Raw genomic sequence first — 21916 nt, forward strand, 5'->3', positions numbered from 1 at the left:
TGCTGGCATTGGCCTGAATTATGAATGTTTTTTGGAGGGGTCTGGATGCTTTAGCACCTGCTCGCCTTTGAAAAGCTGTTTTAACTTTTCAAATGCTGCTTGGCATTCCATAGCCCTTTTTAGTGTTGGCTAGGTTTAGGCTTATCTATCTCCTTGGACCTCAACAAGCTAGTGATAGGAAAGGCAATTTGAGCAAATGATAGGATGAATTGCCTATAGAAGTTTGAAAATCCCAGGAAGCTTTGTAGCTGTTTTGGGGTGCATGGAGTTTCCCATTCTAACAGAGCTTGCACTTTCTCTCGGTCCATCTCTAGCCCTTGGTGCAAGATCCAGTATCCCAGATAATCTATTTTGTTTGTGAAATTCGCCCTTGGAAAATTTAATATATGGTTTGGCAGATTAGAATTTTTCAGGACTGCTCGGACCAGCTTTATGTGCTCAGAGTTTGTTTCAGTATATATTAGAATGTCATTGAGATGCACCAAAACACTCTTATATAGGTACTTATGCAATACCTCATTTATCAACATGAATACCCCAGGGGGCCCTTGGTGCCCAAATGGGAGCACATTAAACTGGAAACACCCTAGTGGGCAGTTAAAAGTCATTTTCCATTAATCTCCCTCCCAAATTCTGACCAAGTAATAGGCTTCATGCAAGTCCAACTTGGAAAAAATCTTGCCCTTTGAAGGTGTGTCAGCATGTCCTTCATGCGGGGCAGGAGTACACATTTTCCATGCACACCAGTGGTGGGTTTCTACCAGTCAGCATCAGTACGCCCAGACCTGTAGCAGAAATTGGGCATACGTTTGTTTACCATTATAGATGGAGGCCCCATACCGGTATGGTCTCTCCCCTGGCCTGCCCCCGCTCGCTCCTCCCACCCACCCAGTCATCACTCTCTCTCTGTTACCATGCCTGTTTGCACCATGCTTGCCCTGCTTACCCATTTCCTTTGTCAGAGCAGAGGACTCGACAGTTGGAAGAAGCCCTGTGCTTCCTTCTCTTTGACAGCCACCTTATTTGCAATGGGGGGGGGGAGAAATCCATGAGATAGGGGGAAGGGAGGCTATCCCTAGCAGAAGCTCAGCCTTCTCCCTGGTCTAACCCATGGAATTCTCCCCACCCCATTGCAAATGATACGGCTGTCAAAGAGAAGGAAGCGTGGGCTTCTTCCAACAACCGAAGCCTCTCTCTGCTCCTCTTCCTTCCTTGGCTGTTGGAAGAAGCCCCGGTGCTTCTTTCTCTCCCCCTGATTTTTCCCCACCCCACTGCAAGCAAAGCGGTTGTCAAAGAGAAGAAAGCACAGGGACTTCTTCCAACAGCCCTAAGCCTCTGTCTGCTTGTCTTCCTTCCTCGTCTTTTGGAAGAAGCCCTCGTGCTTCCTTCTCTTTGACCACTTTCAGTGGCAGACATGAGGGAAATGGTGTGTGTGTGTGTGTGTGTGTGTGTGTGTGTGTGTGTGTGTGAGAGAGAGAGAGAGAGAGAGAGAGAGAGAGAATGCACCTACCATACTTGCACAAGGAAATCAAGACCCAGTACTCCCCGCTGGCAAGCAGGAGTCCCCCATTTCTCCCCGCACCCTTCTGGCAGAGCTGCAGTGTTGGAGCTCGGAGGTGAGGTGGGTTTTTTCCCCTGCCATTCTGGAAGAAAAGAAATCTAGTGCAGGAGGAGGAGGAGGGGCAGCGTAAAGCAGCACCACCTTAAACCAAAGCCTCTGGGTAATTGGGAAAGAAAGCCATGCTTTTTGGGTGGCGGTTGTTTTTCTTAAATATATTTTTATTTTCAAAACAAACATACAAATCCTCCTTCTTTACATACTGTAGAAAGTGTATCAGTTGATTACAAAAGGCTTTTGTGCATCTCTTCCACCGTCATCAAATATAATTCATATTAACTCTAATATCTTAACTTGGATATTTATTATATTACCATCATCATACCTCCACTTTTATTTGACTATGATTATTTAAACATCCTTCATCATAAAATATACCAAGATTTAATACATAAACACACACTGGCCTTTCATTTACTTATTTATAAAATCCTCCATTAACATTAAATCTTCATATCCTATTCTAGCTAAACATCTATAATATTTAATACCAAAATTTTCTAATCCTCCTTTCCAAATCCCTGTTTACCATTTACATCCAATTCCCTTATATTATACCCATACATGTATATAATTTATTATCATTATCCTTTCTTTATTTAACTATATCCTATATCATAACATTTCCCCCTAATAATTAAAACTTAGCTGTGTCTAATTTTGTTCTTTTTTACTGTTATTATTATTAATAACCTTTATATAGGTTAAAAGGATTTCTAGCCTTCCCTTCACGGGTAACATTCAATATTCATATCCAATTATTACTTATCATAACACTACAAATTGTATACATTACTATCATTATCAATTTTTATTTAACTATACCTATTGTCACTAAATTTAACTAGCTGTAGCTAGTTTTAAATTATACTCTTCCATCTATCAACCTGTATCTTTCCAATAGCAAAACAATCTAATGTCTTCTGCCATTTGTGGATCCAGTCCTCCAAACATCCTCTTGATCAAATCTGTATAGACTCCTCTTAGCAACTCCTTGCTTGTAATATCTCCCATGTAGTCTTGATGCCATCTTTCTGTTTCCTTATTCAGCTTGTCTTTAATTATCAGCAGTGTTATCAAATATTTTGCAAATAGTATTTCATAGTCCACAGATTCTTTAATGGTTTCTTCTTCTTCTATGTCCTGTCCTTTGAAATAATTTTTTTTCTCCATTTAATTCCTCTTTCAATATTCCATTCTTTCTTTTTTCAGAAATAAACCAATTGCCATGAATATCAACAAGTTTAATCTCTTTATATTCATCTTTCATTTCAGTTTTTTGAATTTCAATCTCCTTATTTTGTATTTGAAAAACATCCTCAGTTTTTTCATCATATTTTATTGTTAGATGCTCCAAATATTCCAATTTTCTCTCATTTTTTCCCTCTGTATTTAATAATTTTTGCAGTTCTGAAAGTATTCCTTGCAAATTCAAAGACTCTGCGTAGACCATATTCATACACAGTTATTTTTTTCTTAGAAGGTCAGCAAGATTAAAACATACATTCACAAGCTCTCTGTAAGTGAAAGCAAACTTCAAAGGGACAGCTGTGGAATCTTATCAGATCTTAAACCAAAGAGCCAGGCTGTAAAACCTTGCAATGCCAAAGTAAAAACAATCAATCTGTAGCTTGCAGAAAGTCACAAAGAAATGTTAGAAGAAGAAAGCTTAATCCATCCATTTGAAAAGCGTTTGCTTAGATTCAATCCATGTAAATAGCATTTAAAAAATAAGATAACCACTGTCCAGAACCATTACAAAGATCAAATTCGCCGCTAAGTTCTTCTATTCTTTGATTTGTTGGTTTTTAGGTTTTATAGGCAGTCCGGTTTTTTAAAACAATAAAAGTTTCTCACCAGCTGAAAACACTCTCTTTTTCCACATCATTCCATTCTGAGGTTGCCCTGACTTCGTCAGCCTTGACTGGAATTTTTATTACCGGCTTGAAGATCTTTTCTTGCTTCTTTCTGAGATTTTGTGATATCCCCAAGATCAGCAAGAAGTAATCTTCCTATTCACCATCTCTTCGGGATATTTAGGTCCATTGGGACCCACCAGTAATAAAAGTGTTGATTGTGATCTCAGAGCTTTGAGATCGCACATCGTCTCGTCATGGCTTCGGCCCCGTTGGGTGGCAGTTTTTGACAGGTTCCAAGTGCGACTTTCTTTCCCAGTTACTCAGAGGCTTTGGTTTAAGGTGGTGCTGCTTTACACTGCCCCTCCTCCTCCTGCAAGTGACAGGTGCCTCAGAGACTTAGTGGGCAGCTCAGGGGAAACAATGGCCATGATGACTTCACTCCCCAGGAGCCACTACCTAAGCCTTCCCAGGAGCTGAGTAGAGTAGAAGCCCCGACAGCCAAATGCCTCTCCCTTCCAATCATTGCTGCCTGTTGACCCAAATCCCCAACCAAGAGTGTTGTTAAGTGAGTTTTACCACATTTTACAAATTGGCCATGCCCACCTGGTCACAAACCACCAAGCCACTCCCAGAAAATAGGCCACACCTACAGAATAAGTAGTAAAAAAATTTTGAAAACCACCACTGATGGACACTGCATTGAGACCCCTATAATCCACGCATAAGCAAAGTGAGTCATCTTTTTTTTCCACAGAATAGTTCTGGGGCAGTGACTTTGGGGCTGATGGGTTTGATGAAGCCATGTTCCAAATTTTTGTCTACAAAGTTGCACAGTTCATGTAGCTCCCAGGGCATCATGGAGTATAACTTTGGTTTAGCAACTTAGCTCCAGGGACAATTTTGATGGTGCAGTCCTTGGGTCATTGGGGAGGGAGTTCATCCAACCCAATCTCGCTAAACACCTTGGCCAGGTCATGGTACCCCGAGTCTAGTAAGTGCCACTTTTCTCCCCAACCTTGGAATTAGCAGTTCTAAGAGCAGGAGTGAAATTCATCCGGTTTAGACTGGCTCAGGTGAACTTGTATGGACAAGTTGAATCAGTTCACCAAACCAGTAAAAACCACCCCTGGTTGGCCCCACCCACACCCACCCAGTCACCCGGTTGCCACTCACCCCTTCTGGCCACTCGCCACCCACCCATTCTGGCTGCTTCCCACTCACCTATTCTGGCCGTTTGCCCTACCCACCCACCCCCACTCTATATATGTTACCTTCATCACACAACCCAGCTAATTGCCTTGCCAACTGCCTCACCCATTCAGCTCATTAAAGGTAAGCAATGCATGGTGCCAGCTCGCCCTTCGTCTTGGGTCAGGGGCTGGGGCCCATGGATGTGCCATTCCTGAGGCCCCGAAGTTTCCACCCACCTCAATCAGGTTGAGGAATGTGCCATTCCCCAGCTCTGGCTTTGCTCCAGAGCTGCTGCCCACTCGCAACCCATTCATCACCTGCCTTGACTGGATCAGGGAATATGCCATTCTACAGCTCTAGTCGCTCACCACCTGCTCACTGGCCACCTTGACCTGGTCATGGAATGTGCCGTTCCTTGGCTCTGGCCTTGCCCCAGAGCCACTGCCCACCCTCCCTTTACCACATGACACATCCTTATCTTCCTCCCATGGCTGGCTGCCAAGGAAGGCAAGCCAGAAATGAGCCATTACCACTGGGCTTCCCGTCAGTCCACATCTCTCCCCCCCTTGTCATGAGATGCTTGCAGCTGCCTCCTCTTTTTTCAGTGCACCCAGAGGCGCTTTGTGTGCCAATAGTTGTGGTGGCTGCAGGCTTCTTGCAGCAAAAATAACCAGAACCACTCCTCTTCTTGAATGCACAACCACCCTGTTCCATGTGGTAGCCGTGCATGTGCACACTGTTGCCTGCTGCTGTTGGGCTTGAGCAACTTGCCTGGGAAAGTCTGAACAGAGCGGCACAACAGGCAATGGAGTGTGTGTGCGTGGCTGGTGCATGAAACAAGGCAGCAGTGGCAGCACATTCAAGAAGTGGAGTGGCTTCGGTAATTTTCGCTGCAAGAAGCCTGCAGCTGCAGTATCTTTTGGCACAAAAAGTGCCTCCAGGTGCCCCCCAAAAAAGAAGCTGTGGCTGCAGACTCAACAGTATTTCTTCCACTCAGTCCACATGTCTGGCCAGATCTCAAAACTCCTCTGCGTATTTGACTACCAGGCAGCGAGCTTGCTTGACAGTTTTGATGTGAAACCTGGATTTTTGATTGGCCAGGGGGTTTTCAAATCTCCACCTCAGTGCCATCATGAATCGGTTGAGGTTGCAAAGCTCTTGGGCATCTGTGTTGTGGAGGGTCACCATCCAGTGGGCAGCAGTCCCCTCAAGGCTAGGGTGATGACTTTGACCCTTGCCCTTTTAATTGGAAGGTCCCTCCCATACTCTTTCATGTAGGTAAGCACCTGTGTGAGGAAAAACTGCAGCTGTTGCTGGTCCCCATTGAACTTGATGCCCAAGGGGGTGCCTTTCATTCCAGTTGGGGAACCCCCTTCCACCAGCACACAGAGCATTCACCGTCCCTGGGTCTGTCCGAGGAGGGTTCACAGGGGTGGCTATGGGCTCATCTGTGGCTTCAGTGGTGCCTGCAGACAATCCTGGGGCTGGGGAGTCCCCTCTGTCACAAGTATCTGCCTCTTGCCCTCTCTTATCTCCTGTGGCACAGGCCCGGGCATCTCAGGTTTTCATGGTTTGGAGGGCTTCCATCATGAGGTGCATTGCTTGCTTCATGTGTTGGTTGGTTTGGTCTGGTGTCTCCTCCATCTCGTAGTCATTGTACAGGGTTTCCAGCTCACCTTGCTGCCAGCTGCCTTGGGTGAAGGTGACTCCCTTGGTCCTTCCATCCCAGTCCTCTGTCTTCCTAACACTGTTCAACCATCTCGACCAACTTTGCAAAGCTTCCCAGGGTGATCCCGTCCTCCATGCACACGCTGGGGCTCTTGTTGGGTTGAGCCTTGGTGGAAGTCTCCCCACCCCCACCCCAGCATTCAACTTCTTCAGGCTTGCTGCTCTGGTTGGACATTGTGTGCATGGTCCCCACAGTAGGGCTGAAACAGCTCTGGGTTGACCACTTTGCAGTTTCCACCTAATCTAGGGTCCTGCCTCACCAGTCTTTTCAAAGAAAGCAGAACTCTTGAAACAAAAGACATTTCAAAAGGAACTTTTATTGGAAGAAAGTGATAGCAGAAAGAGTGTAGGCAGAATCTAAATTTCCTGTACTAGAATGGGTCAGAATTTCCTCATAAGACCCCTTCAAATGCATCACTGGCTGAATGGATCAGCACTCTATGAAATACCTGGTTAGTAGTTTGTAAGGTGTTAGATGCTGCAAGGGAAACACAGAAAGGTCAGGCTGGCATTAGAAAATGCCCCAGGAGGAGTTTAGAATAGGGAATAAAATGTATCTGTCTACCAAATTCCTGCAGTTAAGACAACCATGCAAGAAGCTAGGTCCCAAGTGCATGGGACCTGTCTCCAGCATCCAGATCATAGATTGGATGATAGTAGAATTAAGGCTGCCAAAGATCCTGTGCATCCACCCAAAGTTTCACTGTAGCCTATTGAAACCCTTTCATAACTCCCCACTGTGATGGCCATGGTGATCACGGCAGACTGGCATGCCCCAGAGGCATGGCCAGCTCAACGTCACTCAAATGGGCTGCGCGGTGTTGGGGAGAGAATCTAGGGGTCTCTAGTGGATGGGGCAGTGGGAAGAGGATTGTCTCACAGAATGAGGTATGGTCAGACAACACAGGTGGTGAGGTGTGGGTGTAGTCACTGCAAGGCAACACAGGGAGTGGGGTGGCTGGTGCAGGAAACCATCAGCCATCATGCACTCACTGCCTTTGTGCATGTTTTCCAGCAGCACCAGCAGCCTGCCAGCCCCTCAGCTGATGCACTCTTTGGCTACAGAGCCCGCTCCACCTAACTGGCCATCCCAGCAGCATGCACGGCAGTGACAGCAGGCAGAGATAGGGGGAGTCATGTCATGCAGACACTTGAAGCATTTACTCCATCCCACTGTCTGTTTTTGCTTGTGGCTGGAGAGCAGGTCACCACTGGTCATCTTCTCAGGCCCCATGTAGGTCTTGCCCTTGGCCTGTGCATGGAATGTGTTCTACTCATGTACCCGATACACCTCGGCCCCACTACAGGGTGCTGCTGCCACATTCGACAAATCCACCCAGCCCAAAGAAGCAGCTAGCTAAAAAAGCTGGCTACAGGTGGTAGGCCCAGCAGGCAAAAGACAGCCACTGCGAGCTGGGAAAGCTGATTCCCACTGGTGCTGGCGCCCAGGTCCAGCAGAGATGAGGGGAGAATTTCCCCACTCACAGTGGTTGCCTTTCATCTGCTGGGTCTTGGCATGCTCTACCACCTCTACTCGGCCTCTCTAATTGGCTGCTTTGCCTCCTTCAGGCTGGGTGGGCCTAGTGCTCCGGGTGGCAACGGCAGCAGCCTAATGGACATGTGTAAGCTGTTGACAGCCTTAGTGGTGGCAGCGACCCACAGCAGTGCCAAGGTGCATCAGGTGCATGGGGGGGGAAATATGCTCCATGTGCAGGCCAAGGTTAAGACCTGCGAGAGGGCCGAGGAGTTTTTGTCCACACTCCCCTCCATTGCCTCCAGACCTGATGAGGAGAGGGAAGTTCTGCTTCTCTCTCCCACAATGCCAGAAGCCTTATGCCACTGCCACCTGCCTGCTGCATCCCCCCTGCATCCCCTGCAATCACCTATCACCCATCGCACCTGGCTGGCAAAATCCCTATGGTCCTAAAGGTCCCATTACATCTCCTTGCCATCTTCCTCCTTCCTATGTGCTCAGGAAGGGATGAGGGCAGGGGGAGAGATTGGGACACAGGAACAGGCGCTGATCTGCAACCTGATGGCTGCCATCCAGGCTAGCCTTAGCTTTGCACCACTGCCTTGGCCTCACCCTCTGAGCATACGCATAGGAGATGGTGAGCATACAAGGGCTGGCATCCTAGTGAAAGGGAAGCACTCAGAATGCAATCCCCAAGGATGCCAGGCCCCATGTGCTCATCACCTTCTGTGTGCATGCCCAGTGGGCAGGGTCAAGGCAACACTGCAGATCTAAGGCTAGCTGCGATCCAACCCAGATGGTCATCATCAGGTTGCAGATAAGTGCTTGGTCAGCCTGGTGCCATGGGCCAGTCCTTCACTGTTTCCAGGACAGCCCTACGTGTCAGATCTAAGCACCTCGCGGGCCAGATCCAGACCACAAGCCTTGAGTTTGACAGCCCTGAATGGATGGGGCCATCACAGGTCTATGCGCCTAAGCTCACACACAAATTCCATACCAAATACCCAACTGAGTCAGGAAGACATTAGTCAATGCTTAGGAAAATGTACCACCAATTATGTGCATGTGTTTGTTCTATTTTAGGAATAATCTTCCTATTGGAGGGGCGGTATGTCATGGCCGAGGCTTGGCTCACTTTGCAAACCCTGCTCACAGCCAGACAGGGTGGGAATGGATTGGAATGCAGGGGAGGTACGGGGAAGGGGAGAAATTTGCTAGGCAGAGAGTCCATCACCCAAACAATCTGAACTGAACTGACCATACTGATTGGACAGAATAAAATGACAATGTGAGAGCCAGGAAAAAGGGAAACATTTAAGTATACTATTTGTGTATGAAACCATTAGAATTGGCTTTGCTACTTTCGTATTGGTGTTGACTCAGTAAATTATACTCTTGGTAATAAAAATGTCCCAGCAGGCTTTATTTGCTGCATGAACCATGTAGCATAGTTGACATATAGACTGATTTGTTTTCCTTTTAGTCACTCCTGGTAACTGGATAGATTAATCCATGCAGTTTTCTAGGCAAAACCTTTCTGCCTCTTACCTGTGGCTAAGAGTGTGAGTGGCCCAAGGTCGCCCAGTTGACTTCATGCCTCAGGTAGAACTCATGATCTCCCAGTTTCTCTTTAATTACTGGTAGTCCACAATTTATGATTGTAATGGGATTTTTGGAATTTAAAAATGGAATTTATCCTTATATTGAATTATGTATTTATTAATATCAAGACAATAATTATTTAATTTTTAAAAGAGCACTATTTCAATGCAGCAAAACCACAGTGTGTCTATTTAAAAATTAGGAAGAATGATACTCTCTGAATGGAATATAATAACTGGTTACTTTCTTTTCTGTGTTTGTGCCTATTAACAATAACAGTAACCATTTTACATTTAAATTTTTTTTATTTTTTTAAAAAATTAGCGACAGTATAAATCATGCTTCTTGCATGGTCCCTCTGACCAACTGCTGTTATATTCTGATTCAATTGGACAGCAGCTGACTTTGCTGACACAGCCTCCTGCTCTGGTGTGACCTGTCATTAAAATTCTCTTCCTCTTTTGCAGTGAGGAAGGGAAAGCAGTTCACTCCTTCACTGTTCCAGACACAATCACGGAGTGGAACGCAAATGCATTCTGTCTGGCAGACATAGGGTTTGGCCTCTCCCAATTCACCACAATCAGGGTTTTCCAGCCCTTCTTCGTTGATCTGACTCTGCCATATTCTGTGATTCGTGGAGAGACTTTCCAGATAAAGGTCACGGTCTTTAATTTCCTCAAGGACTGTATCCAGGTGAGACCCCATTTAGAACAAGTCAGAAATCTTATAAAGTTTAGGAGGAGGAAATTCACAATGAGTTTTAGACATGGAGACAAAGACTGCAAACAGAAGGATTGCATTCCTTTCTGTGCTTGACAGAGGATACATTCCTAATGGCCCCAATTTCTTCTCCACAAACCATTGTGGGGTGGGGTGGGGATAAAGTTGATGAAGTACATTCAGAGGTTTGCAAAGCAAAATTCTCCAGGGGGTTCCAGCCAATCTGAGCTGGCAAAAAGTAGTTTTTTTTTTGGTCTGGGTCATAACTCCATATTAGCCCATGGTGCATAGCTCCTATTGTGTCTCTTCCTTCATATCTCATTCAGGTGAGAACAACCCTGCTAGAGTCTGAGGAAGTGGAGGTGAAACCCTGTCCTGACTGCCTATTCCCCACCTGCCTGTGTGCTGAGGAAGCCAAGGTCTTCTCATGGAATCTGACAGCTACACAGCTGGGTAAGACTGAGGTTAAGGTGTAGGGGAGTCAGTGTGCTGAATTGGCATCCTCTTAGTTATTCAGATGCCTGTCAATCAAGAGCACTCAGCAGACTTTATACTAAAACGGTGTAGGTGAGGCAAGTCGGTGGGGTCGGTTTTCTAACTTTCTAACTAACATATTGTCACTTTGAAACATCTGTTAATGTTGAAGTGGAACCAGGACTGCAGACAGATTCATGAAATAGCCCATATCTCTTCTGTCTGTTCAAGAGTCATTCAGTCCCTCTGCACTCAGATCTGCATCCAACTCCATTGGTGGAGTGATGCAGAGGTGGCCTTGGCATTGCATTTGCAGCATCTATTAATGGTGGTGGTGAGTTGTAGAATGGATTTTGGGTCAAAAGGAAAGAGCAGCCATTTTTGTTCACACTAAACTGATGACTGAAAGTCTGGGAATGGCTGTTCTCTATCACTTTTGCCTTCTTGTAGGGCATGTGAACATCTCAGTGAGAAGTGAGGCTGAGGAGACCCAAGCATTGTGTGGCAACAAGATATCTGTCACTCCCACGCGTGGCCGGTCAGACACAGTTATCAAATCTTTACTTGTCAAGGTCAGTGAAGACATCAGGCAAACTCTAGTTCAAGCACAAACCAATATCCGAAAAGAGGGGGGGAATGAAAGATGAGGACCATAGTGAAGTTCCAATTAAACTGATTTGTTACTAAACATGCCTATGCACAGGAATCAACTTAATGAATGCTTAGCATTATCTGTGTGCTACATAAGAGTCAGCGGAATTAAAGAAAGGTTGGACTTAAATCGGTCTGTGGCTATGTAAAGACTCTTGGCTAGGAGGGGCAATAAATTGGGACTGTTGTGGAGGGCCAAAGCAATAGCTCCAGGCTATGCTCCACCCATTCACCCACAAGGTTCCACTTCGACTGAGGTGATGGTGGGTGGCCAAGCCCAGGTCCCCTCATATGTTGATCACCACCACCTCCTCAGACTGCTCCAGGCGTGGGTGAGCACTGTGCAGATGCAGAAGAGTATTTTCTCTTCTCATCCTCCCATGGCCACTAGCTGACTGATGGAGCACACAGAGATTCCACAGAGCTGAACCAAATTGGAATTTTTCTCCCACTCCCTGAGATACATTTATTTACTGATGTGGCCTGAGTCTGTAAATTGCCCAGGCTTGCTCTAGGCTGATTCCTCTTGACGTCATCCCCAGATTCTTCTTCTCTTTCTCCTAGGGAACCCAGAAGTGGTTTTCTAGAAGGGGTTGATACTGGGATTATTTTTTTCAGTGTCAATAATTTCTGGATCTTGCAGTGCCTTGTGTTTTCAAGGCTACATCCAGGTGGATGGCTGCTCTTCTTTGCCCAGACAAAGGCTTGGCATTAAGAATGTCCTCCAAAAGATACCATCAAATAACACATAACTCATTTTTCTTTCCACAGCCAGAAGGTGTCTTTGAAGAAAAAGCCCAGAACACTTTCCTATGCTCTTCAGGTATGGCTGAGCTGCGCCTCTTGTTTAGCATTGCTGTATTCGTGGTGAGTCCACAGAGAAGATCAGCCTGTTCCTCTGGTTGCTTCTTCTCTGAGAAATAGCTCTGCTATAAAACGGCAATGCAGGGATGTGTCTGCCTGCTATAGGACCGGTGGAAGGAACTACAGGTAATAAGGCAGTGTGTTCTTTAGCTGGGAGAACTTCAGAAATGTGTGTTCTTCCTGCTCCAGTCTTTATGCAAGGCAGGTGCTACCTCTCATGCTCAGGTCCCCATTGGAAAATGAGATGATCCTGTCCTGCACAACCATTTGTTTGATAGAAAAGGAATGTTCTGGTGCTTGCAAAAATGTTGTATGCAATGAAAGTTATCACAACTTTTTGTAGCTATTCTAATTCTACATTTATATTCACACACGCATTCCCTCCAGGAGAACCAGCATCTGAAGAAGTTTCCCTAACAATACCGGAAGCAGTTGTGCAGGATTCTGAGCGGGCCATGGTATCTGTCATTGGTGAGAAAGATGTCTTCTTTAGCAAAGAGAGAACAGATATGGCAGGCTTAGTGTTTGAGCATCGCATGTTTTGTAAAATATTTGAAAGGAGGGGCATTGAAAACGAAATACTGCATGGTGCACTGTAGTCTCCTATGCAGGGGAAAGCTGGGCAGCCTTGGCTGCCAGACAAAGACAAGTTTTCAAAGCATCCTAGTCATGCATCTGCCATGGGCTGGTCTACTGAGGAACATCATCTCAGCAGCTGCTCCATGATGTCATGTATTGGGCCCATGCTTGTCTGGCCAATTGTTTTTCAATTCAGTTTGCAAGAACTTTCCTGAACGTAATGTTCCAGTTTTTAGGAAGCAGGAAAAGGTTTGCTGGACTTGAAGGAAGGCATATTTTTCATATTTGCTCCCTCTATTTGATTAACATTCAGGAGATATTATGGGAGCTGCACTAGAAAATATAGACCATCTGCTTCAGATGCCCTTTGGCTGTGGTGAGCAGAACATGGCCAAGTTTGTTCCCAATGTCGTTGTACTCCAGTACTTGGAAGAAACCAATCAGGTGACTCCGGAGTTAAGGAATCGGGCAATAGAGCACATGAAGAGTGGTGAGTTGGGCCTTTTTCTACTTGTCTCTTATTTGGAAGGTCTTCTGGGGGAAGTCAGGCTTTGCAAGTACCAGGGACCAGATTAAGTTGGGACCTAGCCTGTCATCCCAGGACCATCCTTCCTTATACCAGTCATTTTTAGTCAATGTTAAATGCTTTCTGCATTTTTATATCTGGGAAGTTATTTTTATGTCCGAAGATGACGCTTGTGGGGTGAAATTGAAGTGTGCCAGCAGAGTCAAATAGGATCAAGACAATTTCCAATTTTCCATTGGCATTTGTATGCAGCCCACTCCCAGTGGGACTCTGGGCGGCTTACAGGCAAAAACAACATATATTAAAAAATTAAGATAATACAAATATTAAAAATCAACAGCATGCATACAGTTGGAGTGGGGCTGGATACTAATCAACAGCCCCAGGCCTGCCGGAACAGCCAGGTCTTCGTGGCTTTACGGAAGGCTGGAAGAGTGGTGAGGGTCCAGATCTCTACGGGGAGATCGTTCCATAAACAGACCTGAGAGCATTATTTTCTCCTTATGCTGCAGGATATCAGCGGCAGTTGCTTTATAAACACAATGATGGTTCCTATAGTGCCTTTGGAAAACGTGACGAAGAGGGAAATACTTGGTAAGGGCCTTGAGCAGAACAGCCGTTTTTCTCAGAATGTTCCCTCTCATGAATTCACCAACTAACAGGAGGAAATGCTTTTGGAGTTGCCAGCAGGGCTATTATGCCTCCCTCCAACAGAAGCAGCAGGATCTCCCCCCACCCACCCATCCCAATATTATTAGGAGGACACTTTTTGGACCTGCCCTTTCATCCATCTACTTTTCTCTGGCTATTTCTCATAACTCTCAGCTCACCAGATGGCAGCTGCAAGATCATGAGCAGGTGACTATGGAGTAGCTGAAGGTGTTGCTACTTCTTCAGTATTTTCTTTCTTTTCTGCTGCTCAGGCTGACTGCATTTGTGGCCAAGGCTTTTGGCCAGGCAAAGCGCTACATCTATGTGGATGAAAAGCATATTCAGAATGCCGTGGACTGGTTAAGGAAACACCAACTTCCCAGCGGCTGCTTTGAAAGTGTGGGGAGGCTCTTTAACAATGCCCTGAAGGTAGGAACCATGTGACCTGAGGCAGTAGCGTAGGAGATACCCATGTAATAAAGAGCCAAGGTGGCGCAGTGGTTAAATGCAGCACTGCAGGCTACTGCTAGATCAGCAGTTCAGCGGTTCAAATCTCACCGGCTCAGGGTTGACTCAGCCTTCCATCCTTCCGAGGTGGGTAAAATGAGGACCCAGATTGTTGGGGGCAATATGCTGACTCTCTGTAAACCGCTTAGAGAGGCCTGAAAGGCCTATGAAGCGGTATATAAGTCTACTGCTATTGCTATAAAGGAAACTGGAGAGTCATGTGAATCAAGGTATCAGGAAAAGGGGCCTTGTGACTTCACTTGCTGGTTTCTTCTCTATGTCCGCAGGGTGGTGTGGATGATGACTTCTCTCTGACAGCCTATGTCACTGCTTCTTTGCTGGAGCTGCACCTAAAGAATAATGTAAGTCTTTGGAGACTTTAATTTTCATGCAGATCTGTGGAACATCCCTGGGGCCTTCCTGAGACTTTTTGGGTGGTCCCAATGCACCATCTGCCTCCAGAAATTAGTAATCCAGGTTTTTCATGCAGGGAAAGAGGGATTGCAAGAAATTATTTATGAACTTTTGGAGGTGGGAAAACAGAAAGCAGCCAACCTCAGGACTGGGGTAAGAAGAACCCAAGTCCTGAATGGACAGGTTTACTGTCCAATCATAGTAGCTCTATGTAGATCTCAGAGAATAGGATATTCTTATAGGCTATCCTCCTGCTTGAAGCCTTACTGGAAATTTTGGTATTACAGGGGAGTCTGGTAGATGATGCCTTACTCTGCTTGAAGAGGAACCTGAACTTTATGAACAACACCTACTCCAAGGCTTTGCTGGCTTATGTCTTCACATTGGCTGGGGACACAGAGATCCGGCAACAGCTCCTCGGAGACTTAGAGGAGGAGGTTCTCAAAACAGGTAGGAGGTACTGTTCTGCTTAAAAGTGCTCTGTTTGATCACCTACTCTTCTATGAAGAGGGTGAATTCTAAGACTCACCTTACTAAATTATTTTAGGTGAGCTCATTTCATTTTTATGAACTATGCATCATGTTTTTTAAAGAATGGCTTCAGATTTTTCTATTGCAATTATGACGAACCTATGGCACACACGCCAGATGTGGCATGCAGAATCCTCCCTGTAGGCACGCATGGACCATCTGCTTCAGATGCCCTTTGCATAGCTCCCTTTGCATGGCCCCAGCATAGCTCCAATCGCATTTCTCCATCGCATTTCACTCAATCAATTCCCCCCCCCAAAAAAGATCTCACGAAGTTGCAATTGATTGAGTGAACTTTTTCACTCATGCGCTTCACAATGGGGGAGACAAGGTCCTGTCCTCCTCCTGAAGCTCATTACAATGCAAAGCCACAATGCAACCCATGTGACTCTTTCACCCCTTCTCAGCAAGCCGGGCCTGGAGGAGCATGGAGAGTTGCGGCCCAAGCTCTGAGAGGTCAGAAGACATGCTCCCATATCGCCCCAACATGTTTTTCCAGCGCATGCTCCTTTGTCCTAAAGTGGGATTGAGTGAGGGGTAGGGGGAAGGGTGGGGGTTCTCTAGGAGGAGAAGCCAGGCTGGCTGTCAGGCATGCCTCCTTCAATAACCAAGAAAGAAAACTCCCAACTCCATTTTTGTAGAGATAAAGATACTTTTACTGGTTATGAAAAGAAGGCAGCGAAAAGGAAAGCAAGATCTGAGCCAAAAAGATGTGAACATGTACCTAGCAAACGTTTTGCCAAACAGATGCGCAACCACCCTTTCCTCCAGTTCACGTGCGGGTTCCATTTCCACAGCCAAGATATTCCCAATATGAGGGGCCGATCCATCCCTGGGGCAACAACAAAACTTAAGGTTTCTTGGTGATCTCCCATCCACATCTCTACTGATTTGGTTACAAAATGGACAACCCCCCAGCCACTGACCCATCCAACTGGCAAAAGGCAATGGGTACTTTTATAGTTTTTCAGTCTTAAACCCAGTTTTTCCACCACTTCTGGGATAATTACACACCAGGTACAGCCAAAATGTTCCCACAATCCTGATATACATCATCATTCAGGCCATCCATGTAGCTTTCCATCAAAGCATCCTTGGACCACTCCCACATATGCACAGACAGCTCACGAAACTCCTGAGTGTACTCAGCCACAGACCTCCTCCCCTGGATTAAAGTTTTCATCCTGGTTCTTGCTTTCTGATTTGCGAGCGGGTCATTAAAGCACTTCCTTGGGGCTGTCATAAACACATTGTAATCTCTCAGCAGAGGGGAATCATCATTATGCAAAGCAACCATCCAGGCAGCCGCTTTGTTCTCCAATGCCAGAGTAACAGCTCTCACTTTGGCATCCTCCGATTGGAAATCCTCCCCATATTTCTGCATGTAATTCCAAACCAGAACTAAAAAAAACCCCAGTTCTTTGGAATCTCCTCTGTATTTCACTCCAAGAGGAAGAATCTTTGGAGTTTTATGCCGTTGCTGCCCCCCCCCCCGAGCAGCTCAAATGGCTGCTGTTGCAGCTGGGGCACCTCCATCTTGACCAGCTCTGATGGCTGCCCCCCAGGGCTGCCTCAGGGTTAGACAGGTCATCTCCTTGCCCCTCCGCCTGCTCGGCTAATCCAATCTCCCTTTCAGTGAGGCTTTCGCAGGAATGGCGTTTTTCACAAGCTTCCTGAAGAAGGTGTAGAGCATGGGTCATCATGAGATCCTCTTTTTAGGCTTCCTGCCAGGTAGCCTCAGGATATCGATGTCAGCTAGTGGTAACTCCTGCTAGAGTCTCCTCACAATCACACTTCTGTCCCACTCCCAGCGACCATCTGGGCTAGAAAGATCTTTCCTCCAAATTCAGTTCATCCATCCATTCTATCTCCAAAGGAAAGGAGGATCCAGTCGCTCCCATATCCTCCTGGTCACTGCAGGAGTTAGGCATTTTTATATGCACCCCCCATGGACGTTTTGAGCTCCAGGATGGGTATGAAGGAGAGATCTTGCTTAATTTCAGGCATGCCTCCTTCAATAACCAAGAAAGAAAACTCCCAACTCCATTTTTGTAGCGATAAAGATACTTTTACTGGTTATAAAAAGAAAGCAGTGGAAAGGAAAGCAAGATCTGAGCCAAAAAGGTCCGAACATGTACATATCAAATGTTTGCCCAGCACCCATCCTCCAATTACCCCAACCCAATGACCAATCTGCAACTCCCTAAGGTGTCATGTGGGGTGCATCTTCAAAAAGCCTCATCCAGTTGGTATGCAGATGGTTGACCTTGACCAAATCCAAACCCCAGCCATCAGCATGCACAGAAGATGGTGAAACTAAACTGCCTCTTGATAATTCCTCCAGCACCAGAAATTCCCCAACCCAAATACCTCAAGCCCCCTCCCTCCATATTTCTATGGCAGCCGATAGCAAGCAAGCAAAGTAGAGGCTGATATTGGCTGTCCTTTTGGCATGGGGTGGGGGAAAGACCCAATAAAAATCCAATTTTCCCAGGGACTTTCAGTTAGCGCTGCAACGAGACAGATTGGAAAAGCGGGCTCCCGAGGGGCCTGTGAAATCCAGGCCTGACAAACCATTGCTGGGGGAGTCTTGCTAAAAGACCCCCCCATCTTTTAGACCAGAGCCTTCTTGAAGAGAAGGTGAAAAAAGAGTGGTATCTTGAACGGCCAAGAGGAAAGAAACTGGTTCCTCGAAAGCCAGAAATTAGCTTTCCCACCTGGTGATGGGGGAGACAGGCATTGCAAAATGTCTGCCAACTGGGCTAAGCACGAGTGCAGGAGCGATGGCTGGATGAAGTGACAAGACCGGGTGAGAAGATTTAAAACCCACTGATAGAATAAGAGTGGAGTTGTTATTGGGAGAGAATTGAAACGTAAAATAGCATAAATGGAGAAATTGGAACTGCGTGGTAAAACAAAGAGAAAAGGAAAAAAGATGGTAGTTTAAAAACATTAAAGCCCAAAGAAAATGAACTGTTTATCTAGCTTAGGAGGAGAAATTAAAAGAAGGACTGGATATTTCAGTAATATAGGGGGGAAATCTTTTCTTTAGTTGAATTTGAAACTTGGACTTTGCTTTAATAGTGGGAAATTGATAAACTCCACGGAAACCTTACAAAGGAGCTAAAGGGTGGGGGGAGGAAAAAACTACAACTTAAAATTAAAGAAGAATACCTGGTGGTCCAGAGTCCAAAAAGTGGGGTGGGGTCTGTTCATCGGAGAATTGAAGAGGAAATCAGTTGAAATCAGGGCAGGAGGCTATTCAGAGGGGGATCTGCCTGGGTCTCTTCTTCCCTTCCCCTTAGATTCCCCCATCCTGGATTTCTTCCCTAGCCTCCATTTAAGGGGAGGGAGAAGCAAGGTAGGACAATAGTAGCTATTGGCTGCAAGGTGGGGGTTAGGGTTTATTAAAGATGGAGATGGGAAAAAATGTCATTCCTTTCCCTCTTCAAACTTATTGTTGTTGTTAGAACTTGTTCTCCCTCCAGAATGAATGGGGCCAAAGATGTTGGGTTTTTTATTTTGGTAGGTTGGGGAAGTTGGGAAGCAAAATGAATGAGTTAAGCATCACAAATATTTACAACATATATTTCCTCCCTTAAATTTTATGAATCCTCCCTGTCAGAAGTTTTTTTTAAAAAAAATAAACTCATATGCTATAGCTTCCTATTAATGTCCCATTTTGTCCATACTTCTGCAAGTTATGCTCCTAAACTACAACATAGGTTATAACATTGACAGGAAAAGGTAAACATTTCAAGTGTAAAAGAGTGCTTCTGCAGTTGCCTTCAGAATAAGAATGTGTCCATTAGGGTGAACTGGTTTGACAGTCTAAGCTTATTAATGTTTGCTAATAACAGTGGGATTACTTTCTCTTTGGCTTCTCGTATTTCAATGCAAGAAATATACGTTTGCTGAGGCAAAGGACTGGTTTAAAAAGCAGCAGACATTGGGAACAAATATTGGGAAAAAAGACGTAGAGATTAGGAACTTGGATTGCTCAAGATTGACTACTTGATGGGCCTTTTGCTGTCCTATCATTAAGATGTTATTATTCAATATGGAGTTTATTGGTAATCTCCCCCTTGTTGTTTTCCTAACAGTCTTATAGAGGGCATCATTACAATTCCCATTTTGGCAGTAACATGAAAATTGATCACAAGTATTGAGTAGGAATTTGAATCCAAATTTTATATTCTAATCAGTGACTTTCTATGAATGTGTCAAAGGTGTCAGGGAAAAGAAGGCTTCTGAACCACAAGCTGCTTAGTCCTACCATGATTTTAAAATTAAAAAAAATACAAATTTACGAGATAAAATAAGAAGCTTATTACAGAAGCTAAAGTTCTCAGTGGGGCTTGTTATTCAATGCATATGGAAGTTTAGCTTCCAAGATTTCTTCCCCTTTGTTTTTTAGAGACATCATTCTCACAGACTGAGATCATTGCCTATTTTCTTTTGGCTTGCTTGGCTAAACCAGAGATATCCACAGATGATATTAAGTATTCTTCCAAGATAGTGCAAATCCTTGTTAAACTACAAAACCCATATGGAGGCTTTTACTCCACACAGGTAACAAGTCAAGTTTTGGGATGGGAACTATTGGAGTAGAGCATATATTGGTGTTAGGATGGCTGATCAATCAAATATGAAATTTCTGCCAGTGAATCATTGATATTAAGAACTTTCCCGATGTGTATTTAACCTTTTCCTGCTGTATCTGCATAACTAGCTCTCACCTCATCTCTAGCCACCACAGACAGCCTTAAATTATTCTTAGCCATACCAGGGTATTGTAAAGTATTCCGCCATTATTCCAAGGGCAACCTCAATCTCTGCAAAATCTGTTAAGTTTTTATTACCCACTTTGGAAAGCAGTTGGGTAGGTGCTGTCACCGAGAATAGAGGCAATAGATGCAAATGGGGATTAGCAATTAACAATGTATTTCATAGTAATATAGCTTTCTGCTAATTCACGAGTGACTAGCACTTTAGTTCAGCAATGTGTGTGGATGGGTGAGGGGTGGGGAGCAATAGCTGTGGTTAAGAGAGGCAGCATTTGTAGCAAAACTCTTCAGGCAACTTTTACAATAGGAAGTTACCTAAGAGAAAGAGATTTAAAAAGAGAATTGTAAATTTATTCAATTTATTTTTTAAAGTAGAAATAATGTTGTATATTTCTGTAAGTCATACAGCAAGATGGTTCTTTTAAAACTGAGCCAAGAGTTCACAGAACATGTCATTGAGGGTTTAGATGCTCCTGAGGTTATGACGGCAATTGGGATTAGAATGTCCATTGTTAAGTGATGTGGTTGTAAAGTATAATGTCATGTGACCACATTATTTAGTGATGGCAGTCCTGGTTGCCGTTGTAACCCTAGGACTATGGGTCATTAAGTGAGGACCACATGTGATCATGACATGGGAAAAGGCAAGGGTCCCAAGCAAACAGATCAGTTAGTGAGAATTATTGGCAGGCAGGGAGTGCAGGTGGGCACTAGGGAGTGCAGACAAATGGGCACTGCAAATGGGCAAAAAAGCAGCAGAAGCAGGAACAACTTGCAATCTGCTCTCTTCCCCATTGACTTTGCTTGTGTGAAACTGGCAAGGAAGGTTGCAAATGACAATTATATGACCATAGGATGCTGCAACCATCATAATTGTGAGCCAGTAGCCAGGTACCCAAATTGAAATCACATGACCACCAACTCCAAGGACCATTGGTAGGTCCAGGCCATCATAACTTTGAATAGTCACTGAATGAGTAATCATAACTCACGAACTACCTGTCTATCATGTTATAGAAAAAAATGTAGAGAGTATTCTGCAGAAAACAAGGTTTGTCACTGAGAAGAGAGAACATAGTCCAGCATCAGATTGCTTCAAGTCAGATATGCTTGTGAGATGTTATGCAAATGTTACATTCATTGGTATATCTGAGCAAGTATTTATTTGATGGGTAAGAAGAATGGAGTGTGTACATTTTCATCAGGTATTCAATCCTTTGGTGAGGCAAGATTATGATAAGTAAAAACATAGAAAAGCAATGAAACACACACAAAGGGAGATTGGATTATAAAATTAACCAAACTTCAAGATGTGGCAAAGCTGACCAGTCTGGTCAGAGAAAAAATAACAAAGATTTTTAAATGTTGAAGGAATGGAGAGGAAATTTGAGAAACTGGATGAAAATTGTCCAAGCAAGAGGGTTCTAGGAACATTTTTTAAGGAGGGAGAGAGCCAAGGCCTCCTTAAAAGGTTGTGGTAATGTCCCCTCCTGCAGTGATGAATTTGTCACTGCCTGAACCTGCTTAGCTGTCACCATCCTCAAGACTTTCACAAGCCAGGAGTGAAAAGGTTTTAATTGACGGCTTTGAGGACTCTGTCTATCAGGATCAAACTGTTCCCAGATAAATGGGTAAGACTATTCCCCAGTCATCTCTAAAGCACTACTCTATACTTGGATTCCATCTGGGAATGGACCTGAGTGACTTTGTCCATCGTGTTCCACAAATTCCTAAGAAACT

General features: G+C 44.9%; 1 protein-coding gene across 1 annotated transcript in view; it reads left to right on the top strand.

Moving 5' to 3' along the window:
* The window catches only part of LOC116505281 (alpha-2-macroglobulin-like protein 1), a 93437-nt gene that overhangs the window by 58065 nt on the left and 13456 nt on the right, over positions 1–21916 (top strand). The window contains exons 20-30 of the mRNA XM_032212440.1: positions 9940–10165; positions 10519–10645; positions 11117–11238; positions 12089–12140; positions 12569–12652; positions 13074–13250; positions 13799–13880; positions 14210–14366; positions 14732–14806; positions 15146–15308; positions 19807–19961. Coding sequence (XP_032068331.1) covers positions 9940–10165; positions 10519–10645; positions 11117–11238; positions 12089–12140; positions 12569–12652; positions 13074–13250; positions 13799–13880; positions 14210–14366; positions 14732–14806; positions 15146–15308; positions 19807–19961 — 1420 coding nt within the window. The remainder of the gene's footprint in view (positions 1–9939; positions 10166–10518; positions 10646–11116; positions 11239–12088; positions 12141–12568; positions 12653–13073; positions 13251–13798; positions 13881–14209; positions 14367–14731; positions 14807–15145; positions 15309–19806; positions 19962–21916) is intronic.

Source organism: Thamnophis elegans, chromosome 3 (assembly GCF_009769535.1).
Source record: "Thamnophis elegans isolate rThaEle1 chromosome 3, rThaEle1.pri, whole genome shotgun sequence".
NCBI classification, from domain to species: domain Eukaryota; kingdom Metazoa; phylum Chordata; class Lepidosauria; order Squamata; family Colubridae; genus Thamnophis; species Thamnophis elegans.